This window comes from Lepeophtheirus salmonis, chromosome 8 (genome assembly GCF_016086655.4).
Source record: "Lepeophtheirus salmonis chromosome 8, UVic_Lsal_1.4, whole genome shotgun sequence".
In the NCBI taxonomy this organism is placed as follows: domain Eukaryota; kingdom Metazoa; phylum Arthropoda; class Copepoda; order Siphonostomatoida; family Caligidae; genus Lepeophtheirus; species Lepeophtheirus salmonis.
In genome coordinates this window covers 11,313,188-11,339,607 of record NC_052138.2, presented here as the reverse complement: position 1 = coordinate 11,339,607, position 26,420 = coordinate 11,313,188, and the positions used below count along the sequence as shown (strand labels likewise).

Below are 26,420 nucleotides of genomic sequence, written 5' to 3'. Positions count from 1 at the left end.
ACACAAAGAACCCCAAATTATATTTGTTGTGAAAGTTATGTATCAAAAAGATAGAGGATTGCATAGCAACATTCAACAGGAACAACCCCTTAAATTGCAGAGAGAGTGCGTTTCTAATCACACAATACTTACATTCAGGACAAATAAACAACCTTTAAAAATCATAATAACGAAATCTGACCTGAAAAAATATATACTTTGTTTCTCAGCTACATAGATACATAATACGACCTAAGGTATATAAATGAAGGGAAGACCAAGTGGAATCAACAGTCAGCCCAAGATCATCATCCAAATATGAAGTTCAAGGTATATACATCATTTATTCAGACATAGGTACTTCATTTCATCTTCATTTACAGCATTCCCTGACCCTCATCATCCTTTTCTCTGCTCAAACATTTGCTTATCCAAATCCAGATTTTTCCTCAAAAAGCAAGACTGGTGATCAAAAATGTACTCTAGTAAGATCTAAGTCTCCTTCGGGTCCCCTCTGCTTCAATGAGCCAGAATGCAAGGACGAATGCACCAAAGCAACCAAGCAAGTGTGTGAGCCCGTCCAGGAAAACAAGTGTGAAACAAAAGAGGAAAAGTCTTGCAAGACCATCAATGAGGAAAAGTGCAGAAATAGCTACAGAGACGAACTAAAAGAACAATGTCACACAGTTCAAGAACAGAAATGTAAGACTGTCTTCAATCAAGAATGCAACACTCTCAATGAAGAGAAATGTCAAGTTATTTACGACACTGTAAGTCCTTCTGTTGTTTTTCTATCAGCCTAAATCAATGTCGAATTAACACATTACAAACATACGTATTTAGGTCAATGAGGATGTTTGCAACACAGTTACGACTCAAAAATGTGAAACCGTTGACGAACAACATTGCAAAACCATCACAGAAAAGGATTGCACAACCGTTTTAGACACAGAGACCACAGAAAACTGCCAAGAAATCCAAGACCAAGAGTGTGCCACCATCTCTCAGTCTGTAGATGAAACTGTTTATGAGACCCAATTTGAAACAAAGTGTGAGACATCCTATGAAAACGAATGTAGAACCGTCATTGAAAACAAAGTCGAAAAAGTCCCTGACCAAGAGTGCAGTATTGTCAAGGAAAATAAATGCAAAACCATCTGGGAAAAGGTCATCGACAAAAAGTGTTCAACTACTCAAGAAAACAAATGTACAGAACAATTTGAGGTATCTTACAAAAACGTTGATGAACAACAATGCACAAATGTCTACGAGGATAAATGTGAAAACGTCTACGAAAAACAATGTAAGGACGTGTATGAAACAGTCTGCTCGAATCCCACTGAAGGAAACACTGGGTACAACGCCTTGGACACAACTTATGGTATTCCATCATCACCTGTCTGTAAGCAAGTCTCTAAAGAAAAGTGCTCAGATGTTCCAACTACAAAATGCAGCAAAGTTCCTAAAAGGCAATGCTCTGTTGTTTCGAAGAAAGTTCCTGTTAAAGCTTCAAAACAAGTTTGCAAACAAGTACCAACTGAAATTTGCAATGAAGTGTTTCGTAAAATCCCCAAAGAGATCTGCAATGATGTCTCTGTTGCCAAATGCCAGCCCATCCTTAGAAATGTTAATAAAAAGGTGGCCACTCAAAAGTGCAGCAAAGTCCCCAAGAATAATTGTCGTAATCTTCCTAAACAAGTTCCTCGTGTTATTGCAAAACAAGTCAGTGAAAAGGTCTGCAAGCCTGTGTCCAAAAAGATTTGCAATCCCCTTACTCGTAAGGTCCCTAAACAATCCTGCAGAGATGTTCCACGTGAAGTATGTAGTACCGTTCCAAAACAATCCTGTTCTCAAGTCCCCGAAAAGAAGTGCAACAGTGTGGCCAAGCAAGTTCCAAGAAATGAATGTAAGAACGTTCCTCGGCAAGAATGCAACAATATTCCCTCTCAATCCTGTCAAAACGTTCCTCGTCAGAAGTGCGAGCAAGTGCCTCAGAGAGTAGCCTCCAAATCCTGCAAGCAAGTACCACGTGAGGTTTGCATCAATGTTCCAAATACTTCATGCAAGAACGTCACCGTGGACAAGTGCTCCAACATGGTTTTTGACAAATGTGAAAAGAAGTGTGAGGATGCCTATTGGTGCAAAGTTTGCCAATGATAAGCTCCAAACAAAGAAACATGAAATATTCATTCTATGAAAATATTTTCAATATTTAGATCTCAGATATGCTATACAATTCGCATGTACCCCCGTATTAATGTTACATTGACTGATCTTTTAAACAAAAATCCTAACCATTAAACGTTTAATTAAATGTAGTTGGTAAAATCGTTCATTTTTTCCTTACTGTGTCGAATGATATATCTAATTTAAACATAATTATATATTCCGAAAGAAGAAAAAACTTAAAGGAATTGGTCGTCTTGAAATAGTATAAAACTTTCGATCCTTTCATAAAGATAATTTCATTAGAAGAAGAGAATACTTCACTTCAAACAAAAATCGATCCAACACTCGTATAATGAAAAATTAATTAAAAGAGTCAAAAATTGTATTTTCTTTATAGAAATTATATAGAGTCTTTTCAAGTCAGACATTACATACTAAAATGCAAGTGACGCTATTCTGTTTATTGAAAAAAAATACTTCCAGAATGATTTTATCATGTCTAAGCTATCCAACAAAATTAAAATTTTAAAGCACAAGAACAGTATATACTCAACTTGGTAGAGTTTGATCCCTTGATTCCAAATATCATCCTATTTTTTCTCCCTTAACCTAGTGACCTTCAGAAAAAGGCCAGACATTTTTTTTTTTTTTTGCAATTCTAAGGTTCAAAGGTTTTTTTTGCGTGTTGAAGATTGGGTTCAATTATATAAATATATTTTATAGCCTGATGTGGCTATCTGTGAGACCAATGAATAATTAATCAATTTGACATTGACTATGTATGAGAAAAAAATTAATAAAGATTTTTGTTAAATTTACATATAATAAAGAATGGACGACTATTTTTTTTTTTTTTTTTTTTTGCAAGTGAGTAAGCTTCAAGTTTTTCACCCGGTATCTATTAAAACTAAACTAAAGAAAACATTTTTTGACAGGTAATAAAGGCAGTTAAGTCCTTTTATTCGTTGGTCCCATTTTGACGTCCAATGACTCACTATTTTCTTTATATGAAGGAAAATAGGATATTTATTACTATAAAGTTATTTTGAACTCCAAAATGGCCGATATCAGCAAAGGATGACATAATCTGAAAACTCTTTCTTAACCCTCTGTTAGTGAACATATTTTTATACGAAGTTTTTGAATTGGGCTATAACGCTACCCAAAATATTAAAAGAATCTTTTTGCCCGAACGTAATCGAGAAAGACCTTAAAACTTAACAGTATAAAGCTTGTAAAATTAAATAAATATTCCATTCATTTTGCACTTGTAAATATCAATTCTAAATCTTAAATTAAACTATAATAACAGTTCAAATTTGATATTATTATGCTGATTAATAATTCTATTTTGGATTAGCATTTTATGAAATGTATATTAATGTATAAAATTACAGCTAATATTACATAAGGTGTTAAACCTAAATTGAAAAAAAAAATGAAAAGAGCCACTTAAAAATGGACAAATTCATCAAACCTGTATCAAAATTGCAAAATTTACAAATCATTCCAAGAAAATACATTTCTACAACAACAAAAGTTGCATTAATTTTGAAGGATGTTTCAGGAGCAGACTAAAAGTTCAAACATTCAAATTTATTTAAACAGATTTGAAGAAAATTGTTAACATTAGGGGTACCGAAAATCCCAGTTCACTAATGAAGGCTTAAGAATTAATATATGTACGAATATTATATACATTACTAGACTGTATAATTTATTCACAGACGGTGCCATTATTTGTCAAAAAATGAATACAATTAACGATTCAATATACTACAATTACATTGAATATAAAAAAAATGACTGTAAATTATAAATTTGTACTGAATATTTAGTGAGTAGGTCCACGCCGTATATATATTTATATATAATGATAATAATGGTAATTTTATCACCAAAACTCAAAAATGAAATAATAACAAGGAAACAGAGAGAAATAGGAACTCTTTTTTGTATTTTTTTCAAAAATAAATGGTGGGTAGTAAAAACATTAAAATATTATGACTGAGTCATTAAAATAAAAAAATACTTATTATTTTTCAAAAATAAAAAAAGCCTTTACACAGAAACAAAAGGAAAGAGCAATTACGACTGTTATGTTAGTCCTACGCAGTAACTGAGTCCCCATATATGTATTTACCCCTTCTAATAAAGATTATTCTTCAATGGTACATATTTAAGAGAGAAAAGACTCAAAATATTTGACAAAATTCGATTTAATTTATTTCTATAATAAGTGAAAGATGGTTTCACATATTTCAGACATATTTAAATTGTAATATCCAATTAATAGAATCAGAGGCTACACTGTATAAGTGTGGCCACAAGTCATACTTTCTTTTTCTATCTCAAAATTGGAGACCACGACAGCGGAAAGTCGATATTCTATTATTGCAACCCTTGAATAATAAGAAAATAACTTTGCTAAGTGAAGCGAAGCTACACAATACGAAGCAATTAATATATTATTGAACCAGGAGGAGAAGGATCTCGGCTTCTTCGAGATATTTGGCAACTTGAAGGGTCATAAAAATATTTGGAAGGTCTCATTATGTGGATGAAGTTTTGAATTTGTCTCTTACGGAGTATTAGGAGGGAGGTGAAGGACTTGGAGTCGATGCGGGGACTGAGGGATGAGGCTGGAGGAGATCAAATTTAATTATGTTAGGCGCTACCACTTTTGTATCTGGGTCTCATACCTCAGTCAACGGATCGACTCCGATACCCTCACCCTTAATACCCCATAAGAGATAAACTCACAATCTGTTCCAGTTATATCCTTATTATTTAAAGGTTGTAATAATTAATAAGGTGGTCTTCAATTTCGAGATAGAAATAGAAAGTATGACGTGCGGTCAAACATCTTCAGTGTAACCAAGTCAGATACTCTCATTATACCAGGGGTTTTCAATCACTATTATTGAAGTTACACTCCCCTAAAAATGGTTACACTCAGACCTAAACTAAAGTGACTTTTTCGGAGGTTGACTATCTTGATATTATATAATATTCATTAATTCTTGAAATTATAAATTACCTTATTTTTTATATAATCTCCCAAAAAAAGTACATTAATTACTTTTAGGACTTTATTTTATTATAGAAAAGACAATTTATTTGACAATTATGTTAGATTCACAGGTCTGAAAGAGACACATCTAAAAATAAACTATTTTTATGTACAAGAATCCTGAATGTGGTCACAATTCTAAAATTTAATTCATATTTATATTTCAGTTTGTTAGGGAGTCAAAAGCAACGCTTATGGAGTAAACACGGTATTTTAAAGCTTCCTGTAATTACAGCACTGTCTATAAATATATACAAGTTACAATTCGTACGTTCTATAACATTATTTTAACTACATATAACAACAGCCGTTTCAATAAGCAACTATTTATTGATACTAAACATAATTCATTATGATACGTATAATGTAAATAAATTGAAAACACTGGAAACAGTTGCAAAATGCTCTTTTCCTTAAATATAAAATACAATAAGCACTAAATTCACTTTGCAGTTGTCTAATATAATACGAATTATTGTAAAAAAAAATCAATTATTTTTGTCAACTTTTTTTTAAGATATGGGAAAAAACTAATTTTCAAGAGTTTTTTTTTGGAGGATAAATATTTTGGTAATAAATTGATCCATTTTGGATTTTATTTGCTCCTACGTACATATAATTGCAATCAGTGGATATAACTTTATCAAAGCTTAAAACTAACTTATTGAAGAAATGTTTGAGAAATTGTTACGCACAGTACGAAATTAAAACAATTTTTGTTTATTTTCCATGAATTACTTATACTTTTTTATTATTTTATATGTATATTTATACTTGATAGCAAACATGTATAACGCCCGGAGGCTCCCCACCTCATCTATATGCCCTCAAACATATGTAGAAATCTTTATTAAATATGAATTTTTATATACATCTTATTCTATTATCCAATGTCCATCCTTGGATAATAGAAAATAAATTAAACCTGTCCAATTTTGACACGCTCATCATTAGAAAAGTACATCAATTCGTGTCATGATAATGATTGCTTCCCCATGGTAGAAAGTCAATATTTATTATGTGTACGGTATGCATACGGAAATCATACTCTGTTTGATACTAAGATTTAAATCACCTTCATTAAAAACAAGATACACATAGTATACTAATCAGAAGTATTTTTATAGTATAATTATACCTTAAAACATCAACAATCATTCATCAAAATGCCCTTTTTCTCTGCAAGCCATGGCTTCCAGTAAGGCCTTGATTACCTTGATCACGTAGTCTTTGGACGTATCAGTCCCTCCTTCTCAACAGAGGTATTCAGGAAATCAATATTGCAGCAAGGGACATTGCAAGCCTTGGACTCCACAAAGCCCAATATTCCCCGTTCCAGTGCAGAACAGTCTGGTAATGAGGTGGCCACAAGTTTAAAGACCAGAAATCAGTGAGGTTTTCCTTGTACTAAGCTTGAACTGTTATGGCCTTATGGCAATGTGTTAAATCCTGTTGCCAACAGTAATCCCCTTCAAAATAGTTGACATCCATTTAGGGCTTCACAACAACTTTCATCATCTCCTTTAATGGGGATTGAGAAAATCTGCACTCTGTTGATTTTTCGCTTCAATTGTAGTTGTTTGATGACGTCGTATTCTAACCAATAGTACACTGTATGAAAGCTGATAAATTTTGAAACAATTTCTTTTTCATAATCAAACATCTATTGCACTTAATAATGACTATATGGAGCTCTAACTGGCGAGGTATAATTTGCTTACGTACATTTTAAGTTGATGAGTTGTGTAATGTTTGTTTTTATGGTATTTGCAAAGGAATAAAATTGATTACAAAATTGATTTTGGTTTCCTTTATAAAAATGTGATTTTGGCAGGCTTGGAAAATGACTGGAAAATGAACATAGTTCATACTAAGTTTTGAGCGCATGAATCATAAAAAGTTGAACGATTAACGAAAACAATCATTGAACGGCGCACAGAGGAGTAAAATCTCTACACACGTACCCACAAATGAACTTTGTCAATATGTATTCCACAGAAATATAATCACATTCCATAGCAAGTAGTTAAACAGTCTCATCATTCTGTAGACTCTTCATCATTGCAATTCATCACAGCTCATGGATATCAAGAGTCAAAATATGTTCAGTATTTGAAGACTCATTCTATTGGTTTGTACAACTCAATATACTTTTTAAACTAATAGTTTGACTTTGTAAAAATACGATACTTTATTTTTCTACTTCTGGGGGAATTAATTATTGTTAATATGTTCTACTCATCTATACTTTTTGAAAACTTCAGGATATCTTGAAAATCCAATTTAGTCTTAATTATTTGCAAGTTTTCATGTTTAACCGGAATTGACTCTTAAAATATCCCCCCTTAGTACTATCTTGAATAGCATGAATTTCAATTGTTCCAAATTATGTATATTAGGTCATAGAGATAGACAAAGTTCACGGGAGGGCCAACCCTCATGAATCTTAATATTTATTATGTAAAAAGGTATATTAAGGATGTAAATAAATATAATTAGCCCTCCCTCTAAAACAAATTTCAAACTCCGCCTATAGTCATGCCAATGACCAGATATGATATCTAACAAAATATATTTAAAATACATAATTAAATTTAATTTGAAATGTTTATTTCCAAAATGAATACTAAAATACTTGATGATTAAATATTTACTTTTTCATTGTTTTAAATATATATTATTTCATAAAAAATAATTATTATATTCTATTAGTTATTTATAATTCAATATAATATTAATTTATATAAAAATATTGTTACTTTTTATTTGTCATCCTTTAGACACAAAAAAAAGGATAAATACTTTTGGCCGAGTTTTATCTAATTTTACACATTTGTGCAGCGTTCATTTCTTCGCTCCTCTTGTATTGTTCTCTCAAGTCATCTTTTAACACAGGACCCAAGCTAAAATCGAGTGCCGAAACAACTTCGACTTGATTAATACTTATACAGATATTTGTCTACAGGGCGAACTAGATACGCTAATAATGCCATAGACAGGGGTGCCAATTGTGAGCATTTTAGGGAGACGACGACTTGGTAACGCTGACAATTTGAAGATTATTTCGAAGGAGAGCAGCTTAGCTGTCATAAAATTTCATTAGATCAGCTGCAGGCAAGGACGAGGGAGAGAAGGAAATAAACAAGGACATGAGCAATTATTAATCTAATGTTGGTCCTTTGACTTCCACAAAGAGTTAAAAATGACGTCACCTGTTCCGGTATTTCAAATGCAGACAAATATTGATCCGTGTTTGATGTATTGTTTTAAAAACGGAATGAATGGGAAAAGTGTGAATGAGTCCATTTGGAGGGGTTTCAATAGATGTGTTACACACAATCAATGTCCTCTATAATCCAGTTGACAAAGACAACAGGTAAAACAATAATAATAAAAAAGGTAGGTGCCCTATTAATGATTAAAAATTTCTCTTTCAACAACAGAGCGTACATATTTTATTTTTTCCCAAATCAATTCAAAAACATCGCATGTCCAAGACTTATACCTAGAAATATCGTTAAAACAGTCATGAATCGAAGGTAATTTATTTAAGAAATGACGAAGGGAAAAAAAGTTGATTTTATTTTTCACTTTGGCAGGTCATATGTACATATAGTATAAGTCATTCAAAAATCTATTGAAATACATCTTAATTTGAACTAATAAATATCAAAGTTTTTTAAGATACACACATAGAAATGAAACACAACTCACTTTTTGGAATAAATAAAGACAGAATGTATTCTCATTTCATCTGTTTCCATCAGTTGATTATTATATGATTAAAATGAGCTAACTCGATATACTATTTTTATGAACTAAAAAAGAGTATTACATATAATTTTGAATTTATGTTAATTTATGTAAATCAAGGTTTTGAGTGGATGCAGAACGGTGTCCCATCCAATACAATCTAAATTGATTTTGGGACGTAACCCCAAGACTTTTAAAGTTCCCTATCACAACTTTGATCACAATCCTCAAAGTAGAATCAAAGAAAATTTGAAAGTGTCAACTGGTTGGATATACAATCCATATCCATGTTTTTCTCTTAAAATGAAGAAGAAAGGTAAAGACGAACATTTTTTTAGAAATCCGTATACTTCAGCAAAGCAGAAGTGACTACGCTGTCGAATAAGTCTTGCACTAAAGGAAGGAGCTAAACTTGTTCATTCTGCCAAAATAACATTGAAATTTCAGCACACTTACAGGATCGCTGCCCTAAAGTAACGGCAGTAATAAAATTCTCCAGTTTAAAAATAGAGGAAAACTTGACAGCCAAGGTCATAGGTCCCATTCCCGATTCTCCAAATGCCTATAAAATGGAGGCAATTTTCAGGAATATTGAAGAAATAATTTACTTCGATGCCATCTGGTTCCAATTACAATACATATGGAAAAATTCGTATAAAAGGAACTGGATATTTTAGGCCCTTCTAGAGAAAACGGACAACACTTACTTATAACTTATATTTTTGCTTCTTTTAATAATTATTTATTAAAAGTTGTGATTTTCTACTCATACGTCAAGATTGATTTTGTGGAATGGTTTACCTTTAATATATTTATGCCTTTAGTCAAGACCTTTATGACTTTTATATGTCATTGTTATAATTGCGGGACGATGATTGTTATTAATTAATAAAAGTAGGTTAATTTGAAAAAATATAATACATTTTTTTAAATGGAAAAAATCTTTAAAAATATGTGTAAAGAAATACACCATAGGTTGCGTGCCTTATTTCCATTTTAATATAATATTATTTACATGCCTATTGTGTATACTAAATACCTTTTACGTATGCAATTATTGTATCATTAAATGCATGAAAATCCACAAAAGGAGATTGAAGAAATTGTATCAAGGCATGAGGTGCATACAAATGAACAAATATGGCCCTAAACTCACAACCATTTTGGTTAACTCATCTTTTTTTCTTCTAGACTTTAAATAACATTTTTTAAGTTGAATATTTAACAAAAAAAAAAGATACTGAATGAATGAATTCTTTCCAATGATGTTTTTTCCTTGTAGATAAACATTAGTATTAACATAACTAACTGGGCGTATTCTTGACATCAACAACCTCGCTAAAAACAATAACAACAAGAAAAAATAAACTGGTCACGTTCTATTTACTTTTGATAATATTTTTCCCAATCTTTTTCAAGGACAAGACAAGGATATTCAACTAAATACAAAATAAAAACTTACCAATCAAGTCTACTCTTTTATTCACATTTTAAAAGTGTAGAACTAACATTAAAAAAATTTAATCTCATAAATATATTTGGATTCTAAAAGCAATTCAAAAAACAAAACCTTGGTTTCGTTCATTGGTCTACTACAAGTATTTCTCCACTTTGTTGCATCATACATATTGTATCCTTGAAAGTATATGATCCAACCCGTTTGAGAGCACCTACAAGTTCATACATAATATGAAGGGGGCACCTATAAGTAGAATGGAGTAATTTGTAATGTAAAAGAGAGCGCGAGGAAAAGACGAGAGCGATACATATGGTACACCTGAATTAAAATCTTTGTTAATAGCAGCTGCCTATTATATGATTTGGGGAGGGGGAGAAAATGAATTTATATTCTTATAAAATTATAGAATTTTATAAAAAGGAGCTCTTTCAACATCTAAAATAGCATAAGTGCAGGGAAGGTATTGTAATTATATTTATTTTATTATGCATTATTAAAACAATTTACACCGACGATAGACAATAATGCATACTTCAGAGGGAGAAGTTAGCACCACGACGACCGATTAAATAATGAAAAAAAAAAAAAAAGAGGACACGCAACAACCGTTTTTCCTTTTCTAATTTCCAAAGGCAGTTTTGTCAATTACAAACTACTCAACTCTACCTCATACAGAAGTTTTTCAAGAACTTTGAATGTACTCTGTAAGATATTCGTAGTACGAATATAAATATAAAGAAATACCCACTCATTCTCCTTTACCCTGGGGATAATTACTCGTCAACAGGTACAATTTTATAAAAAGTGTTTGAACCCTTATTTATTGAAGAGTATCTGTCGTTTTTATCCTGTCTATCACTATTAACGGGTGATTACGAGTCTTTCCCTGTTTCTATGAGTTATTATGTGCAAGTGATGAATGACTAAACAAACAAAGTTTTTTGTGACAATTAATCTGCCTTCAAAAATCACGAATAAATCATGCTTACGATTACGTCACATATAATTATAGATAGTTTGTTTCTCCTATGTTCTCACTCATCAGTGACTTGGATGTCTTACACCGTTGTATAAGTGCAAATTTCTATACTTCTGAAGGTTCTTTGCCATGGACGCTATATGGCTACAAATTACTTGTAAGTATTAAAATGCCAGATTCTACCTTAGTCAATTAACTATGTCTACTCGTGTTGGAAAAAAATAATAGCCGAGACCCATCCGTATGCTCGATCATAAATTGAAAGTATATACCCATTAAGTATCAATCAACATAATATCAATTCATTCAGTCAAAACTCTATATCATAGTTGTCAAAGGGTTTTCACTAACGTTACAAATTGCATAATACATCAAAAGTGACGTCATGTTAGAAACAACGTTATTCATATAATATATATATATATGTACACTTAGTTATCAAACAAAATGGATGAATTTAGTTTAAATTTTTTTTTTTAACATATAGACAGAAAATAGGCCACCTTTATAACTACTTGACAAATTGTAAAACTTCCGACTATAATATATTATTATCTAAAATGGAAAAACTATTGAGAGCGGTAGTTCTTGAGTTATTATTTTTTTTAAATTTCATGATGAAGCAGATAGTCCAAAATCCATCAACTAATTAGAGAAATTACAATTTAAACATCAATCAAAACTATAATAAACCAAGTCTGTTGTTAGTAAAAAATATGACTTTCATATTGAACCGTCCCAATGCGGAGATTTTAAGCGAACAGAATACACACTCGAATAAGGGTCTTTCTAAATCTATTTTATTTGATCCGGGGATATAGAATCTGATACTTCGAATAAAAGGTTGTGTAAAAGAAGAAAATAATAGTTTCATGGTGATTTCCTACAGATACGACTCATAAAATTAACAGACAATCTTGTTTGTTATTTACAATCGTTCTTTTAAGTGTAATGATGTCATTTGTATGTCAACAGGAAAGTACTACGATACTTCTAAATTCTTTGACGTTCTGCTTTAAATCAGTTTAGTCTTTCAAATGCATTATAGTGTAAAGAAATTTCTCATTAGATGTTTTCAAACATTAGTACTAAGAGATGGATCAATGAGATGAATTACAATGAGGCAAGAGACTTAATGTTTGGCAATATGTACTTCGGTACAAAAATACGAGGAAGACTAAGTTTCATGAATGTGATCATACTTCAAATTTGTGGAAGATCCTTTTCTTGCTTGATTTTAACTAAAATTTACCTACTATGTTAAATTACTTGATGTAGACTGATTATTACTCGATTACCTTTTGACAGAGCTTTAGCAATATTCAATTTTTTCCGAATAATTTAACATCTCTTGTCCCAAGAGTCACTATTTTAAGTATATGCATATTTTCAATAAAATCTCGTTATTTTTAATATTTTCCAAGTTTATGTAGACTTGAATCAAGTATGAATGACGTAGACTGCACATTTCTCAGGAGTATACTTAAATAGTGTATTTGACATTTAGACTTGCTAAAAATATATATCGCACCTTTTTAAAGAGACCAATTTGTGTTCCTTTTGCCATGGGATCTTTCAAAATCCAACTGAAGACACTTATTAATATGTTAAAATCGCAAAGATATGAAAAAGGGGGAAAGTTATTTAATCAATTATAAAACTGTAAAAACATTTATTGATATTTATTAATTATAATTAATGAAAAAAAGCTAGAGGTAGAATACTTCCTGCTACGCAGTTTAACTTATAAAATTACAAAACTTGAATGAAACATATATAGTATATAATGCCCGTCAACATAAAAACAATCTGGCAGGTTTTTTCTCAACAATGACTCTGGACTATATTTGTATACGTAAAAAAATTAACTTATATTTCTATTATTAAATTATTTTGAAATAATCCATCAGGAGTTCTGCAAGTTGCAGATTAATTACTAAAAATCATCTAGGCAGTCATAGAAAAAAGATATGATATATTATATCTGGAAGGTGTCATATCGGAGCTAAATAAAGTGCCATATATTAAATGATGGCTTTGGAGTATACTTAATACTCCTGTGTATCTTAATCCATTCTAGAAGTTAAAATATAACGCCCATATTTGAGTGAAAAAAGTCAATTGAATATTAATACTCTTATATGTATACTGTAAAAGTCAATGAAATGGGGATTTCTCATTTTCTTGATTTGTGTATAAGATTGTTTTTGTGTTGGAGGCCTACATAATGTGTACACAATTCTATTTATGAATAATCAACCAGAAATCGAATAGTATAGCAGTAATATCATATCCAATAATGCTTTAAAAACACAGCTAACGGTAAACTGTGAGTCCATTATGTAATGGCCTTAACACCTAACCCTCTACAATAGTGCGTCTTAAAACTTGAAATAAAACTTGATCCATTCAACACAATACATGTTGTATTCTTGAAAATGAAGTACCAACATAAAAAGAAAAAGTAATACTATTAATAGGAACATTTTAAAGTGAATCACGCAACCTTGCTCATATACATTATTTTTATATATATCATATGTATAAAAAGTTCAAAGAGGGCCTCAGGCTCTTGGTAGAGATATTTACCTTTACATATCCATGTATTTTGTAGAATAATATTTAATTATATTCTTACTCAGTTACATAGATAACTCGTCTAGCGAACACTTTTATAACGTGGATTAACGGTAGAGAGTTGTCGTATAATACAGTGCAAATCAGGCTGTCATGAGGACTCAAATAAATAATATATAGTGCTGAAGTGACAAGGGCTCTCAACTTATGTACAGGCAACCTATTTTGTAGTGTCACACGTGGAGAGTATATGTTTACACATAGGTTCCATATAAGTATTTTGTTTGAAAAACAATTCGTAGAACGGAGGTTTGTTCGATGTTCTATAATTGAACTTTAATTATTCATGCCTAAACAAGGAATCTCATGGAACCATGCGATTATGTATTAATCAAAGAATTTTCTCACATTAAATGATTAATTAATTCCTTTTAAATTTTGTCAAAACAAAGAATAATGGATCTGAAATTAATTCATCCATTGCATTTAACTTTGGTGTCCAAATAAATATAAAAAGACGAATGCCAATACATAATATGTACTATATTAATAATATTGTTACATGGTCTTTTCAACCACATAAAATCTCCACATATGTAAAAACCAGTTTTCTTAGCATATTTAAAGGTATCAATAACGATGATGCCATCTCTTAAAAATATATTAAACTTACAGACATTAAATATGTAGATACTGTGTAAAAAAATGTTCAATGTACCAATTTGAGTCATAATTTGAGAATATTAAATACACGAATTTACATTCGCGCACTTCAAGCAGTTGGGCGTCTCCAGGACCACCGTCTACGACGTCAGCAAGTCCAAAACGTTGAAAAGGAAGAAGGGCTCTGTCAAAAAGGACAAACTGGACCCATAGGAGTTAAAGAAAAGAGCCGCCCAGACCAATCCTTCAAGTCCATGTGGACCCATTCAAGATATCTCGGAGTTTCAATCCAGACTCTTCAGAGAGCTATCAAAAAAGTGAATGGAAAGAGCCTTGCGAGGGTGGGGAGGCCACTTTTGACACCAGGAATGAAAGAAACCCATCTCCTCCGTAGCAAGACTGTTTTGAATTAGCCTTTGGAGTTCTTTTGAACTATTTTTGATACTTTTGCCCCCTACAGCCCTGATTCCTAGACTACACCTTTTGGGTGCATGTCGAGGGGAAGGCCTTCGTTGACCGTCATCCAATCACCGAGATCCTGAAAGTCACTGTCAGCCCACACTCGGACGCCATGATAGAGGACTACATCTCCTGTGGTTGCAAGCCCTTCCACCCCCACCTGAAAGCCATCATTATCGCTAAGGGAAGGTACATTAATGATTAAGAGAGCTCTAACAACACTTCTATTTATAATATTAATTTGGTTGGAATTACATGTTGTTGAAGTTTAAAATTCAAAGTATTCAGATTTTAATGTAGCACTGGTAGATGGTTCATCTTATTGAAAGGGAATAATGAATGCAAGTAAAAAGTTGGGGAAATTCATTTTATCAAGGTTCCATGTAGAAATCCATTCTTTTTTTAATTATAATTTACAGATATAGATGAATTAATATGCAGCAAATATTTATTCGTCTCAAACAATCATCCTCTAAGAACCACCTCCTACGAAATCTCTTGTCAGACATTAAATATACAACTGCAGAATGCAGTTCTATATAAAATAATAAAATAGTAAGATTAATCTCTATTAATAAAATGCACAATTTATGAGGCATTTAATCGGTCAAACTTCAAATACTGCATTGTGAGTAGGTAGAATATTGACCGATTAAACGTTTTTAATTTGCTCTGTGGAATAGTAAATAGTTCAAGACTTATTCGTCAGATGACAGCACAAACCACAATTCTTTAAATAAAAGCGACATCTATATTACCTTCACTTCTTTTACAATGTTACCTAACTAACACCAAAATTTACATTGTATTTTGTTGTCATCTGTTGATTTTTTTTTCCTTTTTTTCTTTTTTCGTTTCATCAGTGTTCTGAACATTAATTGTTTTAATTAGAATTAGCTCTTATTAAGCTGTGAACAATTTTTAACAATAGTTGAGATGAATAGGATAACTACTCACTGTTTCTTGGCATTTGTTTGTTTCTTTTTGTTTGAAAAGTAGCATTGTTCCAAACAAGTATACCTGCTCTTCTAGAATAACAGAATGTTATTAATCAAATATCAATATATTTTGGTTACAACAATTTATTTTTTCTGATATATTTAATCATGCACAAAAGCCTTCTTTTGATTTGATTGCCTTTATCATCATTTTTCTACATTATATAGAAACACGACCATACGTTAATGTTCACGTATTTGATCTTTTCCTCTTCATTTCGGTACATTGATTACTTATCATTGAACAATACTGTTTATATAATATTAATATTAAATAAATACATAGATATAAATATTTATATAAGTGTTACCAACCCTTTTTAACGAAAAATAATTACATATACAAATTTTTATACAGTATATTAACTCATGGTCCATGGATTACTTAGAATCTGAATAAGCTTTTCACTTTTAAAATAACCCAATCTCTCTATTATATCTACTTTATCTTTTTATCGTTTTGTTGAAACACGAATTACTTAACTTAAAGGAATCTATCACTAAAAAAGATTAATCAAGAAACGTTCTTCTCCAATACAAGCAAAATATGATTAACTACGAAGTAACTGATAGTACAGTAACTATGATATGGATACTTCCTCAAAAAATGAGAAATGAGATTAGGAGTTAGATCTGAAAGGAATAGAAGGAAATTATATTATATAAAATTTTTGACCAAATTGAATTACAATTGATAAGTGCTTTTGAGCACTCTTTCAAGTTTTACCACCAAACAATGAAATTTTCCTACGAAATCTTTCGTTTTTCCACAGCTCTATGATTAACTACATAAATAAAAAATGAGGGTCTTCAATGAACAGTGCAATAAGTCATTGTATGCACGTCCATGATTCGTCACTTTTTAACTAAAATTAATTCTTCTCTTTAACAATTGTTATTTAATGGAATAATTATTTATTATTCATTTGCAAGGCTATATTAACGAGGTTGGGTATCTAGTGACTATCCAAATGTTAAGTAATATATAATTAACTACACAAATCATTATCTTTAAAGTACTCAGAAAGGGATCAATAACCAAAAAACAACAGCAGTTTCAGTTTATACGCACATAATATATATTGTATGTATTCCAAATAGTTTCTTATTATAGATACATAAGTGGAAATCGGTTACTTGATAGCATATCCACCCTTTCGTAATCAATGAGACATATATATCAATTATTTAATTTGAACCAACAAACTTACATACTTTACGGAACATTTTATACCATTGGCTCACACAACCTTTCCATTATTTATTTTTTTAACTATAGTATATTTAAATCATTTTCAGCACGTAAAATACGAAATAAAAACAGAAAGACTCATGATCATTTTTAACCCGGGATTTTCCGGAGGCGTACATTCACTTTTTTTTTCAATTTAAAGATTGACTTTTAAAATTTATTAGTAAACTTGGAGAAAGACCAAAAAAGATTGAAAGATTATTTAATTTCAAAATATTAATCCATTTTCACTTAAAAATGACACTGATTGAGTCATGTCTCCATTATTTTGGAAATGGAAATAACTTCACTTTTAAGGAAATATTAGTTAAATAAAATAGACAAATAGGTCAAGACTACTAAAAACATATTATTACATAAATATATTCTCTTTACATGTAAAGCGTTTCCTTTTTATGTCAGCATTATTGATGTCAGCCATCTTGGGGGCCTAAACAACGAAACTTTACATATATATTAACTGGGCTTCCTCCCCCCCTCAATTATTAACAATAAAAAAAGAAATACACACACATTATACATAAAATTATGATAATTTCACAAGATAAAATTCCAACATTTAATGTTTGATGCAGATTGCAAAAAAAAGAAAAACAACACAAAAATGCAACCACCAAAGTGACGAAATAAACAACTTTAACATTAAAAAAAAAATTAAGATTAAAGAAAATTGTAAACTATTGTCGTGTATTTGTGTGTCAAAATGAGACTGACCTATAATAGGACTTAAACCTTTACTGTCTACCAAAAATATATCTCTAAAACATCTAGTTGTATAATGCATGCTGATGTAAATCGTCTATATTTTTCCATTTGATTCGGTGTTTTAGTAATCTGAAGCATTTGTCATTATTTTTTAATTCTTTAGTAGTGAACTTCCTTTTCTATTATTTTCAAAACCTGACATTCAAAATTCGTGTTTTCTCATTAAATACATATTTTAATCCACGGAAAAGGAAATGAATAGTGATGAAAATTGTCTGTACTTTTAGTTGTCCAGTTGTTTTCGAATTCGTAATTTGAATAACGAATTTTCTTTTCCTTAGCTGTTGTCATTATTATTGAACTTTCTTTCCTACTACATTCAATTATTTTCAAAACTCGTGCCTGCTCATAAAAGTCGTTGAGTAATCTTGATGATCTGTTGCAGAGTTATAACTGCAAGTACATGTTGGACTCAGAGTTGATCAGATGATCAGGTTTAGAATAATTATTGCCAATGTCCTTATTTATTTCCTTCTCCCCTCCTCCCTTGCCACAGCTGATTGTAGTTTCTCTCCTCCAAAAAGTTATTAATTGCCAGGGTTACCCTGTTGATTTTGAACATACCCAAAATACACACGATTTCATCACTAATTATACATATATCTGACCCTAATAGGTATTAAAAAATGTGATTATATCATTATACACAGGGTAGGTGCTAGAATTTGCCTTTCTTTTTTTTTAAGGTGGACTATTTTCCGACAGAGATTTCTTTTTTTCCCGACTTTGATATGGGGTGACATTTATAAAAAAATATGATTAGACCCTTTCAATTTTTCCAAAAGAAATGGATATATAATTTAGTTAATTTTGAATAGAATGACGATTTTTCATAAGGTATTGTTCAATTTTGGGTTCCCTTTTGACTGGCTTTGTCAATATTTAGTACGATGACTGATTTTTAGAAAAGTTATACATCTATCTGCTTCTAAAAAAGTCCTATTACTGGAAAAATTGTATTTATTCAAAGGGCCCTCATTTTAAATTTTTGAAAACACTACCTAGTTAAACAAAAAATTCTGAGCGAAATCCGATCTTTTCCTACTCAAATACGCCATATGGAGTGTCATACCTACAACACACCCCGTGGGGAAGCCTCAGATTATACATTTTTATTTACATAATATTAAAAACGCTTTTTCAACATAGTTCTGCCGAAAAAACTTAAAATAAGATATAATTGTGAAATACATAGACCAGTCTGTTGGCTAAAAGTCAACTCGTGCGTCAGTAGAGTCCATGTAACTCTGAAACATTTACAAATGGTCAAATACAAAAACTTGAGCAGATTTGTAAGTTTTTCAGACACAAAAAAAATTATTAAGAGCTAAAATTGGTGCTATGAGATTGGATGTGATGCAAGAATTCTAAATAGATACAATTTGTTCAAATACAGTAATTGGAATCGGATTTAATTACTAGTACATTTGCAAGATATTTACCTCCAATTATTCTACTTGGCATGAACTCCAATCCATCATAGACATGATCATAGTAACAATCTAACCATTTCATGGGGATTTTTAGTATTTGTTAGATATTTGATTTAATTCAAATGCCAAAGTTTTTCTTTAGGACCATGTAGTAATCAATGTAGATGTCATTTTTTATTACTTTTAATGTCATTTGATAAAGTATATTCTAGAATTGGAAATCTGTTCATTTTACATAATAAATAGTGATGTATCACGAGCAAAACTCTTGAATTGCTACTCGAGCTTTATGAGGTAAACAAAAAAAGACAGGAAAAACTGGGCTTTTGTGTCTAAAATGCGAGAATTTACTCGTAACTCGTCAAACATAATGTTCTCCGCTTTTTATTTTTTGAGATTATTAAAGTATATAATTCCTCAAAACCTATTTGTTTATTCAGATTCAAAAAGTCTCGTGTCCACAACATGAAAAAAACTTCTTCATTCGAGCCGGTTATGAATTTGAATCTCATTATTACTCATTAGAGCAAGGAAAAATAATTTTTAAGTGACAAATTTTCAATAATCCTATATAAAATATGATTTTTTGACTGAAGAATTTGTTAGCGTACAAAAAGTGTTAGGTAGTGTCAGGGACGTATGCAGGGGGTAGACTGGAGGGACTGTCGTCCCTTTAAATCAATGATTTTTTGTCTTTATTACCCCAAAATTATCAGTCAGGCAAAAATTATGAATTCCATACCCACGAGAGTAATGAGCATTCAAACGAGTAACAAGTATTCAAACGAGTAATCAAACGGGTAACGAGTATACAAGCGAGTAACGATTATTCCAGAGAATAGAGATTATTTAAGAGAGTAATGAGTACAATAGCTCTTAAATCCTCGAGTAGTTTTGTATAAGCTCGAAAATACTCTATATAATAATATATAAACTCTATACCTTCAAAATGATGTCATTTTGGTTTATGATGTAATATGTGACGTCAATGTAAACACTTTTCACGGTGTCAGTTTTAACATTCAAATTCATATTAAACTGGATTCAGTTAGCAAAATGTATACCCCTCAAAGTGTTTCAATAATAATAAATGATTGAATTAAGCAATTTCTTTCTAATTACGACTTGATTCAATGCACAAACTATTATTTTGATTATTAAAAAGTCTGCATCGTTGTGTAAATTTACAATTAGTATTTAGAATTAATTCTCTACCTATGTTGGTTCTACAAGAATATGAAGATAACAAAAACGTTTGTCTCTTTTCAATGCAGTGGGTTTTTTTTTGTTTTTTTTAAAGACAGTGTTTATCTTTTTCAAATGATTGATGATGACGAATCTCACCCTTGAATTCATTCTTTTAATGACTATGCACATGAGTTAAAATAATAATAATTAATAACCATTGTTATTAGGTAATAAAATTATAATTTATGGGTAAGTAACTTTAAAGATGGTGACAATAGGAAGACATTAAAGGAACTCAAGGTAAGCTTCACCTTCTCATGATCAGTCAATTAAGTGTAAGATATTAATAATTAGTACAGAATGTGGACTCAAAACTTGCAGTATCATGACTACAAAATGAAAAATGGGATTTTTATATAACAAAGAAAAGATTTACTCAAAACAATTTGGAATATGTTTAAATACTATCTTTAGCTATATATTTGAATCAATATATCCTATTTCACAAGCAAATACAGCCTAGATACGCAAATGAAGAGATTGACAGCTCTTAACGATGAAGGTCGTGTCCATAGTGGGGCATGCTGTTATTATGGCAGCTCGAAGCTCCAAATTTGGACGAGAGGTCCTTCACCTATCCTCACTAATAAAGGATATTGGGTATTAGAAGTTTGATCTAAAAGGAATAGAAGGAAATTCTATTTTTTTTTTAAATCACATTCTTCTCTAAGAAGCCTCAAACTGCAAAGAGGTTGAGGCCAGTGCATGAGATGGGGCATGGAGGGAAGGTGGAAGCCAGCTATATTGTTCCTACAGAAGTTTTGATTCTTCTTGGCTGTAATGGACTTCTAGATGTCGTAAGAAGTCCGGATCGAGATGTCAAGAGGCCTTTGCAATTCTCGGCAATTACATCGGAGCAGAGAAGATCGCACACGGGTTGCGTTCTTGTTGTTGCTCGGATATTTTTACACTTATCTGAGACATGGGATGCAAATAAAACTTGTTTGTTTTGGTTTCTGCTGTCGTTTGTTTGAGTTATGAAACTTCTTAATTAAAATTACAAAAATTTGTGCCAGCAAAGCCTTGGATTTTTCTTCGGGCTTTTTTAGTAAATTTTGATGGATTTTTTTTTATGTTTGTGCATGCCAAATTTGAAAAATAACTTTTTTTATAAGAGACGCAAATTTTAGGAATAATATTTTTTTGGAAGGGAATTTGAGCAAATAAACTTTTTTTTATGAAAGACAAATTGAAAATTTCGCCATTTGGTATTAGCTTTGCTGCTAGGATAAAGGATATATTTGGGAAAAAATCCATCATAGAGATAAATTAAACGACTAAATTAATGAAGTTCAAAGATGTTTTCCGTTCAGGAGCTCAAAAATAAACGGAAAACATTAATGGTATTCATTCTCTACTCAATCTATAAGCCTGCAAAATTTACATTACAATTGTATAATATAATGCAGATTATTGTCACAAAAATTGAATAATTTTTGTCAACTTTTCTTAGAGATGTGGGATAAAAACTGATTTAGAGGAGTAAAAAAACAATTTTTTATAGTTGATATGTTTTTGGTTTTTCTTTTACATAGGACTGTGCTTAAATGAAGTATGTATAATAGAGCTTCAATTCTTAAATTACGTGATAATAATCATTCATTTTCTCTATACATAATAATGATCCCTTACTTTAATCCTCAAGGATTTGACGTCATGCACTTGCTTTGTAATTCAATCTTCACACATTGCCCATGCACAATGTGTATATTGTATAGGTCTGTCTATAACCTTAACATCTTACTTCTTTATCGACGGTTAGATGAAATATGAGACGTGCTACGTACAAACTAGAAACGTAACAAGGATCAATAACAATCAAGAATACAATATGATGCGTACATTGAGATAAAACATTGAAAAAACAAACAAACAAATCAACCAACATGGAGGTCCTGTCAAAAACTCTTTCTTCATAATAATAATAATAATATGTGCATTTTCAATTCATGACGTTTTTCCACGGTGGTCAGGCAGATAAAATAACAATCAACCCATGATTCTGAAGGAGAAAATAATATCTATCCAGTTTTGTATTTTAATGATTTATCATGTTTATACATTTATTTGTATCTCTCAACCTTTCATTTAAAATTAAACAGAAAAACAGGTGCAAATCGATTATTACTTAAATAATTATTTTCATCAATGGAATCATTATTCAATCATTCATCGTTCGGAATTGTTCACAACATCTTAAGAAGAGCGTATTCAAATTCAACCAATCAAATTTCAGAACACTGATACGGGGAAAAGAAACAAAAATTCAACAGATGTATGTCAAGAAAATTCAAAGTGATGATTGCGAGATTACGCCATGTTGTTGATGGAAAAAAAGTGGTTGACCATTGTTTATTGTCCGGATGTCAATCTCCTCGACTTGTTTTTCTGGCTTGACATCAAGAGCTGTAGCATCCGTCAGATGAACATTGAAAGCATGAAGGCGTGGGCTCTCATGGCCCTAATACAAATTGAAAGAAAAGTAATAACAAACTTCTTGACCCTTTTAATGGAAGAAATATTTTTGAATGACTTTTTTATAAAATAATTTTTGACTATTTTTTTCCACAAAATATAGTATATTTTGTTTACATTTCATCAAATTTTCCGACTAATATCCCATTTTTTCTAACAAACAATTCTTCGGAGTGTTGTAACAAATATTTGCTCGACCACCTACCACTGTGCTGCTCGTAGGTATCTGGGCAAGATTTTTAAATATAATATTATAATGAAATTATTATTGCATAGCAGGACATTGATTAATTATAATTATCAAATTTATACTATATTTACTTGTCAGGTGTTAATTTTTCTACATCCCCTTCTTATCTGTGTTCTAAAATTTTATTGCATGACTTTAAAAAAAACCGTTGTTAAGAAGCTGTGAAGAATTTCCAATACTTAATTCACAAGTTGGGAAGAATTGACTAACTTCTAACTGATTTTGGGCCTTTTTTAAAGTTTTGACTAAATTTCTGACTGGTTTTTGTGGATATCTTTACATCTTTGAGGATAAATATATGATATTCAAATCCAGTTTCAAGCCTTTTCTCTTCAACTTCCCACTAAGTAATTAGTATTAGATGTGAAGAAGTACATTATCAAACTGCTTTCAGTAGGCTGAAGTGATTGAATCCTAAAAGAAGGAAGCTAGGTGGATTTGTTCAAGATTTTTATTCGTACTGTAGTATACAAAAGGTTTAAGTTTAGTAATAGAGTGTTTTATATACTTATTTATGTGCGTATACATAGGTTCTAATATGAAAAACAATTTGTCAAAAAGAGTTTATTCTTAATTAAAGTAAGTACTATATAGGAATGTTCAGTGCAGGCTACATAAATTTCATGAGATCAAACATCATAAAAAGGAAAGGTAGCTAAATTAGGAAGATGGACAGCCGACGCAAAAATACATGGCAATGAATGAATATCCATCCCATTAGACATTTATTCTTCATACAATGTTCAATTATTGTCATAAATTGAATATCTACATATAAGCATAAGGAATTAATTTGCATTCAAATCCATTAGGCAGTATTCAACTGTATATTTATTTTGATCTTCCTTATAAAAAGTGGTGATTCATTTTAGTGGGTGCATTTAGATAATATATTAAACGTATAAAAAATAGTCAAAGTTTGGTCTTTTAAAATTTAATTTATTCAATCCACGTATATAGAATTTAATATTTCGTATAATCTAGAATATAAGATTGAGTGAAATAGTAAAAGTAATAATCTTACTTTGGTTTTGTACAGATAAGTCTTATAAAATTTATAAGACATCCACATCTATTTTATTTACAATCTTTTTGTTGCTTGTGATGAGGTCATTTGTACGTAAACAGACAAGTAATACAATACATTTAGATTATCTTATGTTCTGTATCAATAACGGTTATTCTTTCATGTGCATCATAGACAAAGCTTGAAAAAACATGCAGGGGTTAGGCTGGATGGCTGTAGCACCATCCCCAAATCAAGAAATTTTGCCTTCTTATAGAAAATTTAATATTTGATATATAACTTTATTTTTCATTTTTTTCCCCAACCAATTTAATTTTCTGTGAATAACTATGGATTAAAAAAAATCCTAATTAAACAATATGGAGAATTTTTTTTTCCAAAATTTTATATTCAAAATGTAATTATTGAAATTTCTTTAAAAAAAAAATTAACTTTTGAGATCTGTTGGGGATTTTTGAAGTTTTTTTTCCAAAAAATGCTAGTTTTTGTAAACAAATGTGGATTTGGAAACTTTTTCAATAAATTAAATTTTTGTGAACAGCTGTGGATTTTTAAAAGAATTTCCAAAAATTTACTTGAGTGCGAAAAGCTTTGAATTTTTTAATTTTTTTTACAAAAAATTTAATTTCTTAAGAATAGCTATAGATTTTGATTTTGTTTTCCAAAAAGTTGAAGTTTTGTGAATAGTTGTAGATTTTTGGAATTTTTTTTGAAAAAATTTGAGAAATTTGAATTCATTTTTTGGAATAAGATTTAATCATTTGAATTTATTGTTTGGAACAAAATTTAATATTTGAAATTTTTTTCCAAAAAGTTGTAAGTTTTGGATTTTTTTTTCCAAAAAAATTTCAAAAACCAAGCCAAAAAAAATAATTCTATGTATAGAATCCTGCAGACCCCCCAGGCCCGTGGGTAGTATAAACCAGATTGCTACTGAAGGGCGCCCTGTATATAGCCTATTTGGCTCAACATACCGTGCCTTAAATACCGTATAAACACAAACTATTTTGGGTTCAAATCATGAGTATTACCTTATTTTAAAGTCTCATACGTCGAATAGGCATTGTAAACAAATATTATGATTTTTAAGTAAAATATATTTTCAAAAGACAAATTTTGCGCTATTTCACTTCCTGAGTTTTTTGGAAATGTTTTTTTTATTTTATTTACCGAAGCTGACATTTCTAAGCGTAGAAGACAATTTCAATTCCAGAACCAACCAATATATTTAACATATTCCGTAAGATGCTTTATGACCTTGTTTCTGATCATGAACAAAACAGTTTCCCTTAAACTAATCAAATATCTTCGCATATGCAGCAAGTACATATGTACTTTATTTTTGATGGTATTCTGGGTAGTAAATTTTTCACAGGGCTAGCAAAAAAAAGTTGACTAGTCCAGTGCCTAATTTTAATGACCATCGAACAGTGATTATAGGTATGGTGTAGAGATTTAATAGTAGATAGTTTAGACATAGATCAATGAGACAAATCACAAGGAGGCATGAGATCAAATGTTTGGCACCATGTTCTTTTGTACAAAGATAGCAAGAGGAAGGCTAAATGTCCTAAATGTGATCGTACTCCAAATTAGTAAAGGTGCATTTTATTGGTTGATTCTAAGTCGCAAGTTTAACTACTTTGTAAAATTATTTGAATAGACTAATTACAATATACAACAACATTTTCACCCGCCGGCTTAATCCAGATTTACTATTGTTATTTAAATTATAAAACACGGAAATGACCATTCAAATTTTCATTTGTTGTAGGGTTGGCCTTTAAAGCCTTTGTTTAAAATCACTTTTTTTGGCTATAATTCTGATTCCGAGCCATATTTTGAAATGAAATTACTATAA

At 30.7% G+C, this 26,420-nt stretch overlaps 2 protein-coding genes across 2 annotated transcripts in view; one reads left to right on the top strand and one right to left on the bottom strand.

Annotated features, from left to right (window-relative positions):
- Positions 1-26,420, bottom strand: part of LOC121122805 (8-oxo-dGDP phosphatase NUDT18) — a 143,978-nt gene that overhangs the window by 44,032 nt on the left and 73,526 nt on the right. The gene's annotated exons all lie outside the window — the stretch shown is intronic.
- LOC121123633 (uncharacterized) lies at positions 284-2,297 on the top strand. The gene is made up of 3 exons (XM_040718767.1): positions 284-309; positions 363-749; positions 823-2,297. Exons 1-3 carry the CDS (start codon positions 298-300, stop codon positions 2,134-2,136), a joined length of 1,713 nt encoding a protein of 570 aa, XP_040574701.1. The 5' UTR covers positions 284-297; the 3' UTR covers positions 2,137-2,297.